Source organism: Rhinatrema bivittatum, chromosome 1, assembly GCF_901001135.1.
Source record: "Rhinatrema bivittatum chromosome 1, aRhiBiv1.1, whole genome shotgun sequence".
Taxonomy (NCBI): Eukaryota; Metazoa; Chordata; class Amphibia; order Gymnophiona; family Rhinatrematidae; genus Rhinatrema; species Rhinatrema bivittatum.
This window is the reverse complement of record NC_042615.1, coordinates 751,683,211-751,704,165: the sequence shown is the minus strand read 5'-3', so window position 1 is coordinate 751,704,165 and position 20,955 is coordinate 751,683,211. Positions and strand designations below refer to the sequence as shown.

The following is a 20,955-nucleotide window of genomic DNA, read 5'->3' as shown; positions in this document are numbered from 1 at the left end:
CAATAAGATGCCTCTTTTCTTAACACGTGCACAACCACATCTCCTGGGCACATGATGTAATATTTTAATGGGCTGCTGCATTAAAAAGGATGCGCTAGGGAAGAAATATGCATCCCTAGTGCTCAAATGCATTGGGTGCCCAAGAGACATGGCTGTGTACCCACAATTGCAACAGACGCTCAATACAAGCATCCGTTTTATCCCGCTTCAAGTCGATTTCGCCCAGTATACACATACAATATAAAGGCACAATAGCAAGGGGCGAAATCGGCCGGGAGTGTGAATATTATGTGTCCAGAATTTTTTTTTTTTTTAATCAAGCCTTTGTTCTTAAACATCGCAAGCAGTAGATTTAAGTATCACTATGATACTAAGTAGGAGGAACCACAGATGACAGTATTTTATCATTTGTAATGAGCCCTTGACTCATGGATTGATTTAACACCAACTCCGGGGCTGGAGTTAATTTTGCCGTGTTAAAAAGTGCACATTGTGCGCCCAGCGATTTTCTGCATTCAGAGGTAATAGCTAATAGTCTTATCTACATGGAATTTACACGTGATGAGCGCTATCAGCTACACATTTGTATGGGCACGCATTTTGGATGCGCTAATTTCCTTATTGCATCGGGTGCTTGTCTAGCGCATCCAAAATGTGTGTCCAACCACATGTAAACTGATGCAATAGTTTGGGCTCACTTTATTGCTTCGGCCCCTATAAATCCACAAAGATGAACAAGCGGTGCACGGTTTGGATTGCAAAAGAACCTTAGCCTTCTGTCTGAAGCAGACTGAATCCTTTCGAAAATCCACCCAGCTTTTTGCTGCTTTGGATCCCAATAAACCTAGAACTGCTGTTGCAAAGTTCATACTTTCTAATTGGATAGTAGATTGCATCTCCTCCTGTTATGCCCAAGTAAACCTAAATATTGTGTGGCATGTTTAGAGTTAGAGCCACTGCAGCGTCAGCCCACTTGAAATTGGCCTCTGTGGAGGAAATTTGTAAGGCTGCAAAGGGACATTCTCTTCATGCATTCATGTCTCATTGTTTGGATACGGATTCCCGACATGACTGTAGGTTTGGACTTGTGGAGTCTGTTTGAGGTTTAGAACATAATGCCATCTTCCCTAGTACCTATTATTTCTTTTCCAGGCTACCTCTAAAGAAAAAAAAAGGAATAAATGAAAGAAATGACTAGTTACCACCAAACATTGTTTTGCCAGTATTTTCCTGATGTTCACCTTCTTTTTTTTTTTTTTTTTTTTTTTTTTTTTTAGAGCAGTTTGTAGCTAGGAATTCCCTACATCCTTCTTGCTCTTGGAGAAAGCGAAAGTTGCTTACTTGTAATAGGTGTTCTCCAAAGACAGCAAGATGTGAATCCTCACAGAACCCGCCTGCCTCTCCTTGAAGTTGGTTCTTATGTAAATAGATAAATGTTTATGTTAAGAACTGAGGATACCTGCGCAGTGTGGTGATGTGTGAGTCATGCTGCGCATGCTCAGTTGAATATGCCGAAAGCTTCTCAAAATTTTTTCATAATCTTTCCGCACCATGCTCTGTTGGATGACATCAACTACGTGTGAGGGCTTACATCCTGCTGTCCTTGGAGAACGTGTATTATAGGTAAGCTACTCACTTTTTGTTGGAAGACAACCCTTAGCTAGGAAATCTCACTTGACTGATTCACGACTTCAAAGAAAGCGAAATTTGTTTACATTGTAGCATGTATCTAAAGTTAGTGAATCACCAGTCACCCATACCCCCTCTCCTCCTCTTGTGGAGTTGAGCTTATTTATGGAATTGAGGCACACTTTCTACTGCAGGAGCATAGTGAGTGGGGGGGGGGGGGGGGGGGGAGTTCCATGAAATTTCTGGAAAGCTCCAAGCTGCTTGACAACAGCAGATAATCCAGTCATATAAAATAAATATATAGAAATCCATCGGTGCCAGGCAATGGTCACTCGTGTGACTGATGATTCACTGACTTTAGAGCACTGTTATAGGTAAGCAACATTGCTTTCTCATATCATCACACTCTATATAGTGTTTTCCTTGGGAGATCAGTCTAAACAAGACTGGCAATGAGCCTCCTAACAATATAAAAATGATATAGAGTACTGGTATACACTAACACCAATGATTCTTTATGATGGACTTTGTGGTTCAAGGTGAAATGGAAACAGTGTGCTGATACCCCAGAGAGGTACATCATAGGATGTAGTACTGCACAGGCAAAGATTAGTGCAGACTAATACATTCTCATCTATAAATAAATAAAATAAATTAGATGGCAAGATGGTTTCAGGCTTTCTGAAATATGGAAGCTACTACAATTTAGAACACCCAACTAGTGTAAAATGTTGAAAAATGTAACATTTGTGTTGTTTTGTCTGTTAAACAGGTGTTTTCAAGGTATGAAAAGCATAGACAACTGATTCTAGAAGAGATTTTCACTTCTCTTGCCCGACTCCCAACTAGTAAGAGAAGTTTGAGGAACTTCAGGTAAAATGTAACATAAATTACTAACTCATATAGAAGATGATACATTTGTGTTTTATTTTGTGTGATTTTAGATTAAATCCATCAGCCTTTTTTTTTTATTCTGAATTTTTACATTATAAGGACAGTGATTTTTTTTTTTTTTTAGTGCATAGTGCCATAGTAGATAATGACAGATAAGACCTGTAGTTTGACCCAGAATACCTGGTTGTTTCAGTCTGCAAATATTAAATAAGGATATTTCTCAGCTGTGAGCCATAAAAGCTTTACTGCCTCCAGCATATCATACACTGTCCAAGTCAGTTAAGTTTGTTGTCTTCCCTCTTTGGTTTTCACTTCCTGGGTACATGAGCATACATTAATTCAACACTCAGTACAGCCTAGCTCCCTTTCGTTTACCTAGCCAATCAACCCGGTTCCAACACTGCTGTCTATCAGGCCGATACAGTAAAGTCTGCAGGAGAGCGGGCGAATGCCCGCTCTCCCAGCACGCGCACTGGCCACTCGGTGCGCGTGATGCAGTATTTAAATTAGGCCCGGCGGTAGATCCGGGCAAAAGGAGGCGCTATGGACATTAGCACGTCCATAGCGCCTCCTTTTAGCCCGGAGCGGCGGCTGTCAGTGGGTATGACAGCCGACGCTCAATTTTGCCGGCATCGGTTCTCAAGCCCGCTGACAGCCACGGGCTCGGAAACCAGACGCCGGCAAAATTGAGCGTCCGGTTTTCGGCCCGACAGCAGTGGGCCGAATTCAGTTTTTTTTTAATTAATTTATTTTTTTTACTTGTTTTACTCTTCGGGACCCCCGACTTAATATCGTATGATATTAAGTCGGAGGGTGCACAGAAAAGCAGTTTTTACTGCTTTTCTGTACACTTTCCCGGTGCTGGAAGAAATTAGCGCTGACCTTTAGGTCAGTGCTAATTTCTGAAAGTAAAATGTGCGGCTTGGCTGCACATTTTACTTTCTGTATCCCGCGCGCATAACTAAAGGGCCATCAACATGCATTTGCATGTTGAGGGCGCTATTAGGTGCCGCGGGTTGGACACGCGTTTTCCTCCCCTTACTGAATAAGGGATAAGGGAAAACGTGCGTCCTATAGCAGGCTAACAGTGCGCTCCAACGGAGCGCACTGTACTGTATCGGCCTGTATATTTGTGTCACACAGGGCCAGTGCAAGGGTATTGGGCGCTCTAGGAACTCCTGTGTTGCGCCCCCCCCCCCCCCCCCAACCTGTTTCGGCGCCAACTGTGTGCTTCTCAGGGCCACAGTCTCTATTTCTGTTTGCCACGTGGCTGCTCTTTGGCGCGCCCTAGGCGCCGGCCCTGGTCTCACATATATTTAAATTCTGTTACAGTATTAGCTTCCACCATCTTTGGTGGTGGTTTATTCCAAGCATCCATCCCCTTTCAGTAAAAAAAAAAAAAAAAAAAAGTTTTTTTTCTGAGCCTCCTTCCTCCAGTAACATATTATGACCCTTTGTCTTTGAATTTCTTTTTCTGTGGAAAATTGGACCTATCTGTATTTTATTTTGAATGGTTCTATCAAATCCTCCCACCCTTTCTCTTCTTTCCTCTAACTAGTATATTTTTAATGTCTTAAGCCTTATATGTTGGGGATGCTTTTCTCTGACAGTTATGAGGCAAACATATTTCCTCTGACAGGTTAAATAGCAGTGATATGGATGGAGAGCCTATGTACATCCAGATGGTGACTGCACTCGTCCTACAGCTCATTCAGTGTGTGGTGCACCTACCATCAAATAAGGATTCTAATTCAGAGGAGTCGTCAAACAAAAAAGTAAGTGATTCAAAACACCATTTAGTGGCATTTGATAAGCAGAATCAGCTGTTTACATACATATAGTGATCTTGCTGTTACTTTCAGGTGGATCACGATGTTCTTATTACCAACTCATATGAGACAGCCATGAGAACAGCACAAAACTTTTTGTCTATATTTCTGAAAAAGTGAGTATTATCAGATTAACATAAGTTATCTGTTTATTAATACTGGTAAAGGTAATTTATTAACTGATTCAACATCTGATTAATAACATCTAATAAACACATGGTAGGTATCCACTTTTTATTTACTTTTTTGGCCCATAACTTTTGTTCTGCATCTTTGGACTTTCAGCAATTTTTTTTAATATACTGATTTTCTAAATAAATCAGTGTACAAGAAAACAAACAATACAAAAAAGAAGAAAATCAGATTAAAAATACATTATAATAACGAGTAAAAAACCCAAAACATTCCTAAACTAGGAAACATTTCCTAGCGTGTAGCAGATGGACTCAGGACCAATGGGTATAGTGTACTCCTGATAGCAGTTGGAGACGGATCAGGTTTCAATCTGACGTCAGTCCTAGTACATATACCCTGCAGGAAGTGCAGCTCTTCAGTATTTTCCGTCTCCATAGCAGTTCGGGACTCTATGCACGCTCGCACAGCGTTAGAGTAATTTACCACATCAAGAAGAAATCTTCCCTCTACAGATGAGCCCCGCTCTCCTGTGGTGACACCCATTGAGTCCCTCCCCCAGTTGAGAATTCCTGAGGTGATTTCCGCGATCCCTCGGAAGTAAGCCTCGGTCCAGTGGCCGACCCTCGGCGTGGACTTAGCCCCCGACATCAGATGAGGCTGAGAGGCAACGGGTGCAACTTCGAGCGCGGCGGTGAAGGTATTTCCCTCTCCCCCCGCAGCCGGAGACCTCCCGGAACGAGACCGGGAAGTGCCGAGACAAGGTAAGGTAGAAAACATTTTAAAAGTCTCCGGTCTCCGAAGTTCGAAGAGTCGCACAGGTCGCCAGCCGGTGCCAGTGTTACCGGGTTGATCAGCCCTAGAAGGTCCTCCCACGTGCAGACCCTCCAAGGTGGTTGCCATATTGTCCGCATGGTTGCTTTCACCATCTTAACCTGTTCGCAGCCCTGTCCACTGTCCCGACCCGTGCACACAGAGGCAAGCCGTGCGCACAAATATCTTGTGCGCACATCGTCGCACACCCAAGTGCCGTGCGCACAAGCGATGCGCATAGCCACATGCTTACTGTGCCGGGCGCATAAATTCGGTCTGTGCGCACAACAGCGCACGTGTCTCCCTGAGCGCATACCAAACCTACGCGCACAACTTCAACGCACCGGAGCTCATATCTAAGCCATCCAGTCCCTGTATTTTACACACACAAGCCATGGCACCATCGGAGAAGAAGCTCAATGCTCAGGGCCTTTGCCCAGCATGCCACATCAGAGCTGCGCAGCATGAGGAGGCCACGGCCTTGTGTATACAGTGCGAGGAGGCCCTGGGGGATTCAGCCCATGGCCCTCCCCAGCCGGTGCCGGGATCCAGCTTCTCGAACAGTATGCCGGACCTCGCGTCCCCAAGTGGGAGCCTCCCTCAAACGGGGCTCCCCAGGGACACGGCGCCTCTTTATTTAGACCCAGCATCTATCTCCTGGGTGGAATTTTTCAAAGGCCTGCATACCTTCGTTCACATGCAGCCGGGGCCTCCGATAACACGGCCACAGTCTCCGGCAGAGGACCTCAACATCCCGGGACCTTCTATGTCCAGAGAAGTGCCTCCACCACCCAGAAGCCCCACCTTCGGGGACACGGACAACTCAGACAAGGATTCAGAACCCCTGGAGGAAGGGGAACTCCCCCCAGGGACTGAACCCCATCGAACCATGAGGCGTTTCTTCACCAAGGACGAGCTCCCAGACCTGGTCACACACAGCTTGAAAGAACTCGCTATCCCGGGCACAAGTGCCTCGGGGGAACCTAAGACGAATCCCCTCCTAGAGGGACTCTGTCAGACCTCCCGTTATTTCCCACTGTTACAAGCCGTCCAGCAGCTAATTGACCTGGAAAGGGAAGCCCCGGAGACCACGTTCAAAGGGGGGCGTGCTCTGGCAGCCATGTACCCTCTGGACCCCACTGCCAAAGATCTCCTGGCATGTCCAAAAGTTGATGCCATGGTCTGCGTGGTCTCTAAGCGCACTACTATCCCAGTCGAGGGAGGAGCAGCACTCAAGGATGCCCAAGACAGACATCTGGAATTCATCCTCAAACAGTCTTTTGACATCTCAGCTATGTCTCTACAGATCACGGCCTGCTGTGCCGTGGTGACACGCGCCTGCTTATCACAGACCAGGAACAACACTCCCGGGGAAGCCCTGGAACCAGCAGTATAATACCTCACGGATGCTGCTTCTGATCTGGTGCACATCGCGGCTAGAGACGTGTCATCAGCTGTGGCAGCCAGAAGACAACTCTGGCTCCGAAGCTGGTCGGCCAACGCATCGTCCAAAACAAGACTCACAAGGATGCCCTTCAATGGAACCCTCCTGTTCAGAAGCGAACTAGAGAAGCTGGCCAACAAATGGGGCGAATACCCACTGCCGCGGCTACCGGAGGACAGAAATAAGAGAAACCAGCGACCCTTCCCCCGAACCTTTAGGGACAGAGGATCACAGCGCTTCAACCCATACAGAAGCACATATCAAGCGGCTCGCCCCACAGGCAGGAGCCAGTCCTTTTGGAACAAGCACAACAAAAGGGGAGCCGGCTTGGGCCCAAGTCCCAGCCGCACCCCACAATGAAAATCAGCTGACCCATCCAAAGGAAAAAGCCATAGGGGGCAGACTTGCCCTATTCTGCCAAAGATGGGTCGAGATAACCTCGGACAAGTGGGTCCTAGCCATCATTTGAGAGGGATATTATCTGGATTTCCACCATATCCTTTCGGACAAGTTTGTGGTATCCACCTGCCACGACCCCTCCATGAGGACGGCAGTGGAAGCTACGCTGACCAGATTACTTGCCTTAGAGGCTATAACACCGGTGCCCTCACAACAAATTAATAATGGACACTATTCCATCTATTTTATCGTTCCCAAGAAAGAAGGGACGTTCCGGCCCATCCTGGACCTCAAGTCGGTCAACCGCCACCTGAAGATTCCTCGCTTCCGCATGGAAGCCCTACGCTCGGTCATAAGGGCAATACAACCGGGAGAATTCCTTACATCCTTGGATCTGTCGGAAGCCTACCTGCACATTCCGGTCCATCAAGAGCATCAGCGGTTTCTACACTTCACGATCCTGGACAATCATTATCAGTTCCAGACACTACCATTCGGGTTAGCCACAGCACCTCGGACGTTCACCAAAATCATGGTAGTAGTGGCAGCAACACTGAGGAAGGAAGGAATCCTCGTACACCCTTTTCTGGACGATTGGCTGATCAGGGTGAAATCCCCAGAGGAAAGTCTCCAGGCGACTACAGAGTCAAAACTGTACTGGAGAGCCTCGGGTGGGTGGTCAACACAAACAAGAGCTGTCTGCAGCCCTCCCAATCTCTAGAATACCTGGGAGTTCGGTTCGACACCAAACAAGACAAGGTCATCCTGACAACGACAAGGAGATCAAAACTGATGACCCAGTTGCGAACCCTGTTGAGAGAGCTTCGTCCCACAGCATGGGACTACCTCCAAGTCCTCTGCCTCATGGCATCCACACTGGAAGTAGTGCCATGGGCAAGAGCACACATGAGACCCCTACAGCACTCCCTACTTTCACGATGGAACCCCGCTGTCCCAGAACTACACCGTTCGTCTCCAGCTCCCGGACAAAGTTCGGACCCAACTACGATGGTGGCTACAAGAAGGCCATCTCAGCCAGGGAGTGAGGCTATCCTCACCGACCTAGATCCTGCTCACCACGGACGCCAGCCTACGAGGATGGGGAGCACACTGCCAGGAGCTAACCGCCCAGGGCAATGGAACAAGGAAGAGTCTGGATAGAACATCAATCGCCTAGAAGCACGGGCAGTCAGACTTGCCTGCCTACGGTTCGGTCACAGACTCCGAGACAAATCAGTCAGAGTCATATCGGAAAATGCCACAACAGTGGCCTACATCAACTGTCAGGGAGAAACCAGAAGCCAACAGGTGTCTCTGGAAATAGGCCCACTAATGTCATGGGCGGAAGCGAACCTTCGAGAGATCTCGGCCGTCCACATCGCAGGGAAAGACAACGTCACTGCGGGTTACCTCAGCAGAGAAAGTCTAGACCCAGGAGAATGGAGACTGTCACCCACAGCATTCCATTTGATAGTAAACCGTCGGGGAACACAAACCATGGATCTCCTGGCAAACTGGTCCAACGCCCAAGTGCCCAGCTTCTTCAGCCGCAGGCGGGAACTTCAGTCCCAGGGAATCGATGCCCTGGTACAGACCTGGCCACAGGAAACTCTGTTATACGCCTTCCCGCCATAGTCCCTATTGGGCGCAATCATCCACAGGATAGAACACCACAAGGGACCAGTACTTCTAGTGGCCCCGGACTGGCCAAGAAGGCCGTGGTACACAGACATGCGAAGGCTACTGACAAGGGAGCCCTCTCCCGCTGCCGCCACACAGGGATCTGCTCCAACAAGGGCTGATCTTCCACGAGGACCCAGCTCGATTCTCTCTTACGGCTTGGCCATTGAGGGGACTCACCTGAGGAAGAGCAGATACTCGGGGGCAGTAATTGACACCCTGCTCCGAGCACGCAAGTTCTCCACATCCCTAACATACATAAGGATTTGGAGAGTATTCGAAGCCTGGTGTGAGGACCGCGACATCATCTCACGCTTAGTCAAAATCCCTGCGATTTTGGAATTCCTGCAGAACGGCCTACAGAAGGGATTGTCTCTGAACTCCATCAAGGTTCAGGTGGCCGCATTGTCATGCTATGGAACCAAGAGTGAGGAGAGTAGCCTAGCCTCTCACCCGGATGTCTTCACTTCCTGAAAGGAGTCAAGCAGATCCGACCATCCCTAAAGTGGCCGGTGCCTCTATGGAACCTCAACCTGGTCCTAGACTTCTTAGCAGGAGCCTCCTTCAGACCTCTGTGGCCTGTCCCTCCGACTATTAACATTGAAAACATCCTTCCTGGTGGCAGTCTGTTCGGCCCGTCATATCTCCGAGCTACAAGCACTGTCTAGCAGGGAGCCATTCCTCACTCACTCTGGGAACCATCCAGTTACGCACGGTTCAGTCCTTCCTCCCCAAAGTGGTTTCTCACTTCCATCTCAACCAAACCATCTTGCTACCATCGCCATATGAGCATAAGAATTAGGAAGAATCTCGCCGTCTGCGCCACCTCAACGTCAGCAGACTCCTAGTCCAATACCTGGAAAGGTCAGAATCCGAACGAAAGACGGACATCTATTCGTCCTTCACAGTGGGAAGAAGTAAGGGGAAGCGGCCTTGCGAGCAACCATAGCCCACTGGATCAAAGAAGTTATCAAGGCGGCCTACGTAGAAGCAGGCAAGCCGCCGCCTTTACAACTCAAGGCCCATTCCACTAGAGCCCAGGCAGTGGGCCTGCTGCTAGAGGACGTGGTTAGTGCAGTTAGGGTAGCTGGGTTTAAAAAAGGATTGGATAAGTTCTTGGAGGAGAAGTCCATTACCTGCTATTAATTAAGTTGACTTAGAAAATAGCCACTGCTATTACTAGCAACGGTAACATGGAATAGACTTAGTTTTTGGGTACTTGCCAGGTTCTTATGGCCTGGATTGGCCACTGTTGGAAACAGAATGCTGGGCTTGATGGACCCTTGGTCTGACCGTATGGCATGTTCTTATGTCTTGGGCGGAAACCAAGATGCTGTCACTCGCTGAGATCTGTCGGGCAGCGACATGGTCCTCCATCCACACCTTCTCCAGATTCTAATGCCTGGATGTTCAGGCTCGAGAGGACATAACATTTGCAAGGGCAGTACTAAGTGGGCCACGGGCAGCCTCCCACTCGGTTTGGGAGTAGCTTTTATACATCCCTTTGGTCCTGAGTCCATCTGCTGCACACTAGGAAATGGAGAAATTACCTACCTGATAATTTTGTTTTCCTTAGTGTAGAGAGATGGACTCAGCATCCCACCCACGGCTGCCGTCATTCATGGAATTCTCGTGCGACATCCCCGAGAGCAAGTTATTCACAGTAAGCCAAGCTTTTCCTCCAATTAGGACACCCATCCTACCGGGTGTCAAAGTTTCTCAGATGAGGGCACTGGCGGTCTCCAGCTATAACCAATTCAACCAGTTCAAGTTAACCAAGTTATACAAGTTATTCAGTCACGCATGTATCCACAGTTGCTTTTCGAGGAGAATACTGAAGAGCTGCACTTCCTGCGGAGGTATATTGAAATCTGACGTCAGATTGAAATCTGATCCGTCTCAAACTGCTATCAGGAGTACACTATACCCATTGGTCCTGAGTCCATCTGTCTACACTAAGGAAAACGAAATTATCAGGTAAGTAATTTCTCCAATATAATACAATAAAACACACTTTCTCTTATTAAATTGAAAATAAAAAATAAGGTAAAATAGTAAAAACACAAAAGAAAAATGTCAAGCAGGATGGTAGTCCTCACACATGAGTGACATTGGGAGTCTGGCACAGAAAACTTAAGTCAGCGTTTCTAGAAACTTTGACTAGCACACTGAGCATGCCCAGCATGCCACTGTCCACGAATCCACGCGGGGTCTGTCTTCAGTCTCTTTTTTTCCACAGAGCTTTCATCCCACGGTTGTGAAGCTCTGCTCTATTCATGGTTTTTTATCGTGTTTTCATTGTATTTTTCCCAGCTGATTATCAACTTTCTGCACCGGGGGTCCCTCTTCCTCCCAGTTGGTGCTTTGGTGGAGCGGTGCGGTAAGTTTATCTCCATCCTCGTGGTTGATTTCCAGTAGTGTTGCTCATCAGTGGCTGCTCGTCATAGACTGCTTGCCAGCTTTTTTTTATGACGTCATCCAGTTTGCGCCGATGCCCCCAGTTTCCCACGGACCCTGTCTATTACGGATCCGCATGAGGTCTATATTCTCTGCCTGGGGGCATCGCACAACGTCTGAAGGTGTCATTTTTGCGATCAAATGAGTCCCCCCCAAAGGCCATTGTGCCCATCTGGACAAGATGGAGAAACGTTTTGGGTCCAAAAATTATGATCCATCGACTCCTGCATCAGGGATTTCGATGCCGAAGAGCCGCAGGAAACTCAAGAACACGGTACCTTCACTATCACTCCCCCACTGGGTGGGGCCTTCTAGGGAGAGAGGTGTTGTGGATAGGCCTTCGTTAGTGTCTTCCCACTCCAGGACATCAGGATCATCTCCATCTTCCTCAGCTCTGTGGAAAGAACATGCCAAGCATAGAGGAAAATCCCAGAAGCATTGCCATCAGTCACCATTGTCGCACAGCGCTGGGCTCAGATCGGAAGTGGAGGCCGCCATGATGCCCCTGAAGCGACTTCGCAGAGAGGAGGCATCAACCTCCATCGAACCTGGGAGTCCCAGGCGTTCCCCATCACTACCAGTGCTGGGCACCAATCTCCCGAGGGAGTTCCGATGGCGCCTTCTCTTACTCCTCCATCCGTCTGTTCTGTCTCTGGCGGATTTTCAAGAGGAACCAGACCGCAGAGTGGGGAGATGATACTTCCGAGACTTCCTCTGATGGCTCGGAGGATCTCCCCTTGGACCTGTCCCCTCCAGAGGAGAGGACCTGGTCTTTGTGGGCTCTATCCAGAACTTGGCAGAAGGCATTCCTTTCCAGCTCCTGATGGAGGAAGATTCCCGACATAAGATGCTGGAGGTCTTCCAGTTTGTTGATGCTCTAAAGGAGGTAGTGGATGTTCCTGTCCATGATATATTTAAGGTGTTACTCCTTCGGATCTTGGAGCACCACATATCTGTTTCTCCGGTAAATCAGAAAACAGATGCAGTCTGTTTAGTACATCAGGCTTGGGTTTTGAGAGTGTTGGGTGCCTTGGGTAGGAAGGTGTTCCAGGGCACTATGTTGATCACTTGTACTGCTTCCTATCAGCTGTACATGACCCAGTATAATCGGAACCTTTGGAAGCAGGTTCAGGAGCTGTCCACCTCCTCCAGCAGCAGCAGGACACCTTTCTGGTGGTGACCCAGCAGGGCCTGGAGTGTGGTAAACGCTGAGATACGGTCCACCTATGACGTGTTTGAGATAGTGGCTAGGGTGGCGGCAGCAGGCATTGGTACCTGCAGGATGACGTGGCTCAGAGCCTCTGATCTCCGACCGGCGGTCCAAGAAAAGGTCGCAGACTTGCCCTGTACTGACAAGAAACTGTGTGGGGATAAGGTGAGTGATGCTGTGGCTCAGTTGAAAGATCACCATGAGACCCTTCAGCATCTCTCGGCTAGTATGTAGGTCCCGCCGTTCTCAGCTAGGAAATCTTCGCGTCAGGATCCTAGAAGGTCCTTCTATCGCCAGAAGAAATACTACCTTCCTGCCTCATGTGCTCGAATTACACATGTGAGTTCCCAAGGCCGCTCTAGGCATCAGCGGTGCCCAAGCAGAACCCCGCCACGGGGTTTTGACTGGATGCGGAGAAGCATAAGCCAATTTGCCGTACCCTCGACGCTGGACCCTCCAGTCGGAGGTCAGCTGCAGTCCTTTGTGGACCGCTGACCTCAGATTACCTCGGATTAGTGGGTCCTATCCATCATTCGCCAAGGGTACCGGCTAAACTCCCTGGATATTCCTACGGACTCTACTCTGCACCCACTTTGTTGTCAATCCTCCCATCAGGAAATTCTCTTGACTGAGCTTTCCACCCTCGTAATGACCAGAGCAGTCAAACTCGTACCACTGCGGCAGAAGGGGCGGACATTCTACTCCCGCTATTTCCTGATTTCAAAGAGAACAGGGGGACTTCACCCCATTTTGGATCTGAGAGCCTTGAACAAATTTCTCCAAAAAGAAAAGTTCAAGATGGTCTCACCTGGGTACCTGATTCCCCTCCTGTAAAGAGGGGACTGACTTTTCTCCCTTGATTTAAAAGATATCAAGATCTTCCCTGGTCACAGGAAGTATCTGCGGTTCCTAATGGGCAAGAGGCACTTCTAGTACAGGGTGTTCTCACAGGACAAGCAGGATGGTAGTCCTCACATATGGGTGACATCATCAGGATGGAGCCCAATCACGGAAAACTTCTGTCAAAGTTTCCAGAACTTTGACTGGCCCCTACTGGGCATGCCCAGCATGGCACTAACCCTGCAGCCAGCAGGGGTCCCCCTTCAGTCTTCTTTTTTCCACGCAGCAGTAGCCTCGCGGTCTAGGAGCTCTGAAGAGATTCCTGACAGGAATTTTCCTCACGGACTTATTTAAAATTATTTTGCCCCACAGGGGTCCCTCCTCTAACTTTCTCAGGCCGCAGTACTCCTGTAAGTTTTTCACCATTTTTCGTTGATTACTGTTGGGTTTGGCCCTCGCGGCCTACTGGCCGTCGACCCTATCGCGGCTCGATTTTTTTCTATGGCCATGGCGTCAGGTTTTTGTCGGTGCCTGGACTGTACTCGCACCATGTCTATCACAGACCCTCATGGAGTCTGTGTAATGTGTTTAGGCCGTGAGCATGATGTCCTGACTTGCACCAAATGTGCCCTCATGACACCAAAAGGTTGCAAAGCCAGAATGGAGAAGATGGGACTCCTTTTCCGTGCTCACACCCCGACGCCGTCCATCGCATCGACGTCATCAGAACCGACACCGTCTAAGTCGCACCACCATTGACAACCGTCCGGTGACCGCCCACCATCAACGTCTTCACGGCCATTGACTCCCGTTTCTCCCCCTCAAGATCGAGGGGATCGAATGGAGAAACATCGCCATCAGCATTGTAAGTCTCAGACCGTCGAGGGAGCGAAATCATCGACCTCGCCACCGTCCGAGCCACCATTGAAAAAGCCCCGTCCAGGAACGGCACCGACCGCTCCTGCGACCGGGACATCAAGGCCACCCTCAACCGATCGGGGTTTGGGAGTCGCAATTCCGCCTGTAAAGGTGGTCCCTCCCACTGTGCCTCAGCCTCCCTCTTCCGTAACGGAGCCGGAGCTCATTGCCCCAGGTCTCCGGGAAGAACTGGACCGGCTGGTCCAGGAGGCCATCGACAAGGCGATGCAACAACTCCAGGTCCCTCCGGCACCAACACCGGCACCGAGAGTGGAACCTGTCACCGACCCGATTCCAGCAGCGCTGGCACCGCTGCTATCCTGGATGGAGGCGCTCATGACTGCCCTTCCCGGGTCTCCAATGGTCCCGGTGTGCTTCCCGATGACAGCTTCATCGGGAGGAGAAACACTGTTTCGCATTCCTCCTTCGGGGGTATTGCCTCAGCCATCGATGCCATGTCGTCCCTTGCCACCGATTCATTCATCGGGAGTGATACGCACATCGGCGCCATCGATGCCTTTGGTGCCGGCACCGATGCCCCCAGGGCATCCACGGTGCCCCCAGTGATTCCTTCGATTTTCTCGGAGCCTCAGCCGGGCCCTTCGGGTATCCAACCCCCTTCTCATCCTACAGGTCAGTCTGCTGATCCTTATGACACCTGGGGTGATGATACTTCCACAGACACCAATGATTTACCTTCATCTCCTTCTCCTACTGAAAGTAGAAAGCGTTCTCCTCCAGAGGACCTCTCTTTCATTAATTTTGTGAAGGAAATGTCAGAATTGGTCCCTTTCCAGCTTCAGATGGAGCAAGATGATAGGCACCAAATGATGGAGCTTCTCCAATTCCTGGATGCCCCTAAAGTGATCACTTCTATTGCCATTCATCAAGTTCTTCTTGACCTCCTCAAAAAGAACTGGGAAAACCCTGGATCCATTGCCCCAGTACACGGAAAGGCTGATACTATTTATCTGGTACAGTCAGCCCCTGGCTTTCAAAAATCTCAGCTCGACCACCACTCAGTTGTGGTGGAATTGGCTCAAAAGAAAGCAAAAAGGATGAAACCACACTCCTCTACTCCTCCTGTCAAGGAACACAAGTTCCTCGACAATATTGGTCGCCGAGTGTTCCAAGGGGCCATGCTCATCTCCAGGATTGCTTCTTACCAGCTGTACATGACCCAATACCACAGGGTAATTTTCAAGCAAATACAGGACTTCTCTGAAACCCTGCCTGACCAATTTCAAGAACATCTTCAAACCCTTGTCAACGAGGGGTTTGAGGCAGGAAAGCATGAGATAACAGCTTACGATATCTTCGACACCTCCACTAGATTGTCTGCAACTGCCATTTCGGCAAGACGCTGGGCCTGGCTCAAGTGTTCTGACCTTTGCCCAGAAGTATAAGACAGGCTCTCTGACCTGCCCTGTATAGGAGATAAATCTGTTCGGTGAACAGATTCAGCAAATAGTGGCTGAATTAAAGGACCATCATGAGACCCTCAAACAGCTCTCATTGATACCGTCTGACTTCCCTTCTAGACAGCCCTTCAAGAAGGACTCTAAGAAGTCATTCTTCTGCCCAAGGAAGTACTATCCTCCACCAACAAGGTCCCGAGCTACGAGGCCTTATCAGAAATCTCAGCCTCGCCAGCCCCGGAAGCAAAAGCCACAAGCAGCTCCCCAGCCGGGGCCTGCCTCAGGTTTTTGACTTTCCCTTCCAGAACAGCAGCCTGATTCCTCTGCCAGGCATACCAGTGGGAGGTCGATTGTGCCACTTTCATGGCATGTGGTAATCAATCACAACCGACCAATGGGTGCTAGCAATCATTGCTCAGGGTTACCACCTGAACTTCCTTGCTCTTCCACCGGAATCACCACCTCTACAACTGTGAAGAGTATCCGACCACTCTGTCCTTCTGGAGCAGGAGGTTTCCCTTCTTCTCCAGTTAAGGGCAATAGAACCCGTTCCTCTTTCGCAACAAGGCCTAGGTTTCTATTCCTGGTACTTTTTGATCCCCAAAAAATCCGGGGGGCTTCGTCCAATTCTGGACCTACGTGCCCTCAACAAGTACTTCCAGCGGGAAAAGTTCAAGATGGTAACCTTGGGCTCGCTTCTACCTCTTCTACAAAGAGGAGACTGGCTCTGCTCTCTGGACCTCCAGGACTCGTACACCCACATTGTAATAGCTCCAGCTCATCGCAAGTACCTCAGGTTTTTAGTAGGCCCAAAGCACTATCAATACTGGGTGCTTCCATTCGGCCTAGCATCAGCACCACGAGTCTTTACCAAATGTCTCGTGGTTGTCGCAGCCTTTCTCAGGAAAGAAGGTGTTCAGGTCTACCCCTATCTAGACAACTGGTTAATCAGGGCCCCAACCCAGCAAGCCGCTCGATCGTCCCTGGATTTGACCCTACACACTCTAATTTCTCTAGGATTTCTCGTCAATTACGAGAAATCCTATTTAGTCCCATCTCAAACCTTATCGTTCATTGGGGCAGACTTGGAAACCTTACAGGCAAAAGCCTTTCTACCTCAACAACGAGTGCAAACCCTTGTGTCCCTCGCTCATCAGTTGCAGTCTCAGTATACAGCAACAGCTCGACAATTCCTTGTCCTTCTCGGACACATGACGTCCTCAGTCCATCTCACACCAATGGCCCAAGGAAGTACTATCCTCCACCAACAAGGTCCCGAGCTACGAGGCCTTATCAGAAATCTCAGCCTCGCCAGCCTGGCCATGAGAGTCATGCATTGGACTCTGAGGTCACAATGGATCAAGCGACTCAGCCTCTGTCAACCATTGTCCACATCACTGACGCACTCCGTCTATCTCTTGCCTGGTGGAAAGATCAGAACAATCTCCTCCAGGGACCTCCTTTTCACCTGCCAGATCCTCAACTCATTCTCACCACCGACGCTTCCAACCTCGGCTGGGGAGCTCATGTAAACGATCTGCAGTCACAAGGATTTTGGTCTCCAGAGGAAGCCAAACACCAGATAAATTTCCTGGAGCTTCGAGCGATGCGATATGCTCTCAGAGCTTTTCAGGATTGCCTATCAAATCACGTCATCCTGATTCAGACGGACAACCAGGTGGCCATGTGGTACATCAACAAGCAGGGAGGCACATGCTCCTACCTTCTGTGTCAAGAAGCTGCGCAGATTTGGGCGGAAGCACTCTCCCACTCGATATACCTCAGAGCCACCTATTTTCCGGAAGAGCACAATGTCTTGGCAGACAAACTGAGTCGTGTCTTCCAACCGCACGAGTGGTCTCTCAATCCCTCTGTAGCGACCTCTCTCTTTCAGCAATGGGGTTATCCGCAAATAGACCTCTTTGCGTCCCCTCAGAACCCCAAAGTGGACAATTACTGCTCCCTCATTCGGAGCGAGCGCTCTCAGCCCAGAGATGCATTCTCCCTCTCGTGGGCAGCCGGTCTGCTTTATGCATTCCCTCCACTTCCTCTTCTCTCGAAGACTCTCGTGAAGCTCCGTCAGGACAAGGGAACCATGATCCTGATAGCACCTCACTGGCCACGCCAAGTGTGGTTTCCCATACTCCAGGATCTCTCCGTCCACAGGCACATTCCCTTGGGAACGCACCCGCTTCTGATCACTCAGAACGACGGATGTCTACACCATCCCAATCTTCAGGCCTTGTCCCTGACGGCATGGATGTTGAAAGGTTAAACTTTCAACCACTTAACCTTTCAGATTCGGTTTCTCGTGTACTGATTGCTTCACGGAAGCCTTCCACAAGAAAGTCTTATTCCTATAAATGGAAAAGTATACATCATCGTGTTCTTCGCAATCCCTTGATCCCTTTTCCTGTCCAATCCCAAGGTTTTTGGACTATCTCTGGCATTTATCGGAATCAGGTCTAAAGACCTCTTCCATCAGAATGCATGTCAGTGTGGTAGCCGCCTTCCATAAAGGTGTCTGGGATGTCCCTATATCGGTACAACCCCTGGTAACACGTTTTCTTAAAGGCTTGCTCCATATCAAGCTACCTTTACGTCCTCCGGCCCCTTCTTGGGACCTTAATCTGGTTCTCGGGCGGCTCATAAAACCACTGTTCGAACCTCTTCACTCCTGTGACCTAAAATATCTCACATGGAAAGTGATTTTTCTTTTGGCTATCACTTCAGCTCGCAGGGTTAGTGAGTTACAGGCCCTAGTTACCTATCCGCCTTACACTAAACTCCTGCAGGACCGGGCGGTACTCCGCACTCACCCTAAGTTTTTGCCTAAGGTAGTTTCGGAGTTTCACATTAATCAATCCATCATACTACCTATCTTCTTTCCCAGGCCCCACTCTAACCCAAGGGAACAGGCTCTGCATACCCTCGACTGTAAACGGGCTCTAGCGTTCTACCTAGACCGTACAGTTGCCCACAGGAAGAGCACTCAGTTATTCGTCTCTTTCCATCCCAACAAATTAGGGCAACCTGTGGGTAAGCAGACTCTCTCCTCCTGGTTGGCGGACTGCATATCGTTTTGCTATCAGCAAGCAGGCATTCCTTTCCAAGACCGTGTTAAAGCACACTCTGTGAGGGCCATGGCGACTTCAGTAGCACACCTACGATCTGTGCCGCTTCCTGACATTTGCAGGGCTGCCACCTGGGCGCTCTCCACACTTTCGCAGCCCACTATTGCTTGGACAAAGCCGGAAGACAGGATTCCATCTTTGGCCAATCTGTCCTGCGTATCCTATTTCCAACGTGACGTACCAACACCCTTCCGCCTGCCCGGTGGGGTTCAGGATGCCCTCTACCAAATTCCACCCAGTTGTTGTGCCTGTTGCACACCGTTGGGTACATTCGGTACATGTTCAGACATTCTCAGCTCCACCCATATGTGAGGACTACCATCCTGCTTGTCCTGTGAGAAAGCAAGTGTTGCTTACCTGTAACAGGTGTTCTCACAAGACAGCAGGATGTTAGTCCTCACGAAACCCGCCCGCCGCCCCGCGGTGTTGGGTTCGTAACGTTTTCTTGTTTTATTTTTTTGGCACTGCCTGTAGCTATCAAATAAGACTGAAGGGGTCCCCTGCTGACTGCAGGGTTAGTGCCATGCTGGGCATGCCCAGTAGGGGCCAGTCAAAGTTCTGGAAACTTTGACAGAAGTTTTCCGTGATTGGGCTCCATTCTGATGATGTCACACACATGTGAGGACTAACATCCTGCTGTCCTGTGAGAACACCTGTTACAGGTAAGCAACACTTGCTTTACCATTAGGCCTCACTTCGGCCTTGCGGGTCTTCACCAAGTGTCTGGAAGTGGTGGGTGCACACCTCCACCGGCTGGGAGTACACGTGTTCCCCTACTTGGGCAATTGGCTAGTCAGGCGTGCCACCCAGGAGGAGGCGCTTCACTCCCTGAGCTTGACCATTCGGGTGCTGGAGTCCCTCATGTTTGTCATCAACTACCCGAAGTCCGATCTCACCCCATCACCTTGGTTGAGCTTTATCAGTGCCTGGCTGGACACAGCTCAGGGCTGGGCCTATCTACCTCGCCATCGGGCACTTGCTTTGGCATCTCTGGCGAGTCTGATCCACTGAAGCCAGCAGGTCTCTGCCTGCCTCTTGCTTCGCCTTCTGGGCCACATGACCGCATAAGTCCATGTTACTCCTATGGCCCACTTGCTTATGCGCAGGGCTCAATGGACCCTGTGGTCTCAATGGCAGCAAGCCACTAAGACCGCAGGGTCCATTGAATCCTGCGCATATGCAAAGATCTCAGTGTGCGCATTGACATCATGCCACCTCTCCCGACTTCCTTGTCCTACTGGGAGAGCCTGCCCAATCTGGTGCAGGAGGTTCCTTTTCGGTCTCCCCCTACCCAAGTTGTGCTTACCATGGATGCATCCACCCTGGGCTGGGGTGTGCATGGGGATGACCTCCGCAAGGTCTGTGGTCTGCTCTGGAAGCGCAGTACCAAATCAACTTCCTGGAGCTGCGTGCGATCCGTTACACTCTTTGAGAGTTCCAGGATCACTTATCCAGCCAGTCTGTCCTGATCCAGACCAACAATCAGCTATCCATGTGGTTATATCAACAAGCAGGGAGACAGGGTCATTCCTCCTGTGTCGGGAGGCTCTTCAAATTTGGTCATGGGCACAATCCCAGGGTATGCTGCTCTGAGCCATGTATCTGACCAGGTTGGAAAATGTGGTACAGACTGGCTGAGTCGAGCATTCCGTCCCCATGAGTGGTCCCTGGATCAATCAGTGAAGGATTGCATCTTCCGTCTCTGGGGGATCCCGGACGTGGACCTCTTCATTTCCCCCTGCAACAGCAAAGTGAGGCATTTCTGCTTCCCTGTACACAGAGGACAGCAAACTAACTTTGGATGCCTTTGCACACCATTGGGACAAGGGCCTTCTGTATGCGTATCATCCACTTTCCCTGGTGATGAAGACTCTCCTGAAGCTCCGGCAGGACAAGGGGACTATGATTCTTATTGCCCCTCGTTGGCCGAGGCAAGTCTGGTTCCTGCTCCTGCAGGATCTCTCTGTCAGGGAGCCGATCAGTCTAGGGACCTTCCCTGGCCTGATGATGCAGGATCTGGGCAGGCTGCGCCATTCAAACCACAGTGTGTTGTTTCTGATGGCTTGGACGTTAAAAGACTAGTTCTGGAGCCTCCTGATTTCTTTGACAATGTGTCTCGGGTCCTGGTAGTTTCCAGGAAGCCTTCCACCAGGAAGTC

General features: G+C 49.7%; 1 protein-coding gene across 4 annotated transcripts in view; it reads left to right on the top strand.

Annotated features, from left to right (window-relative positions):
- The window catches only part of NIPBL (NIPBL cohesin loading factor), a 1,214,062-nt gene that overhangs the window by 664,680 nt on the left and 528,427 nt on the right, over nucleotides 1-20,955 (top strand). For all 4 annotated transcript variants that reach the window (XM_029578690.1, XM_029578673.1, XM_029578682.1 and 1 more), the window contains 3 exons: nucleotides 2,402-2,502; nucleotides 4,163-4,298; nucleotides 4,386-4,468. In XM_029578690.1, coding sequence (XP_029434550.1) covers nucleotides 2,402-2,502; nucleotides 4,163-4,298; nucleotides 4,386-4,468 — 320 coding nt within the window. The remainder of the gene's footprint in view (nucleotides 1-2,401; nucleotides 2,503-4,162; nucleotides 4,299-4,385; nucleotides 4,469-20,955) is intronic.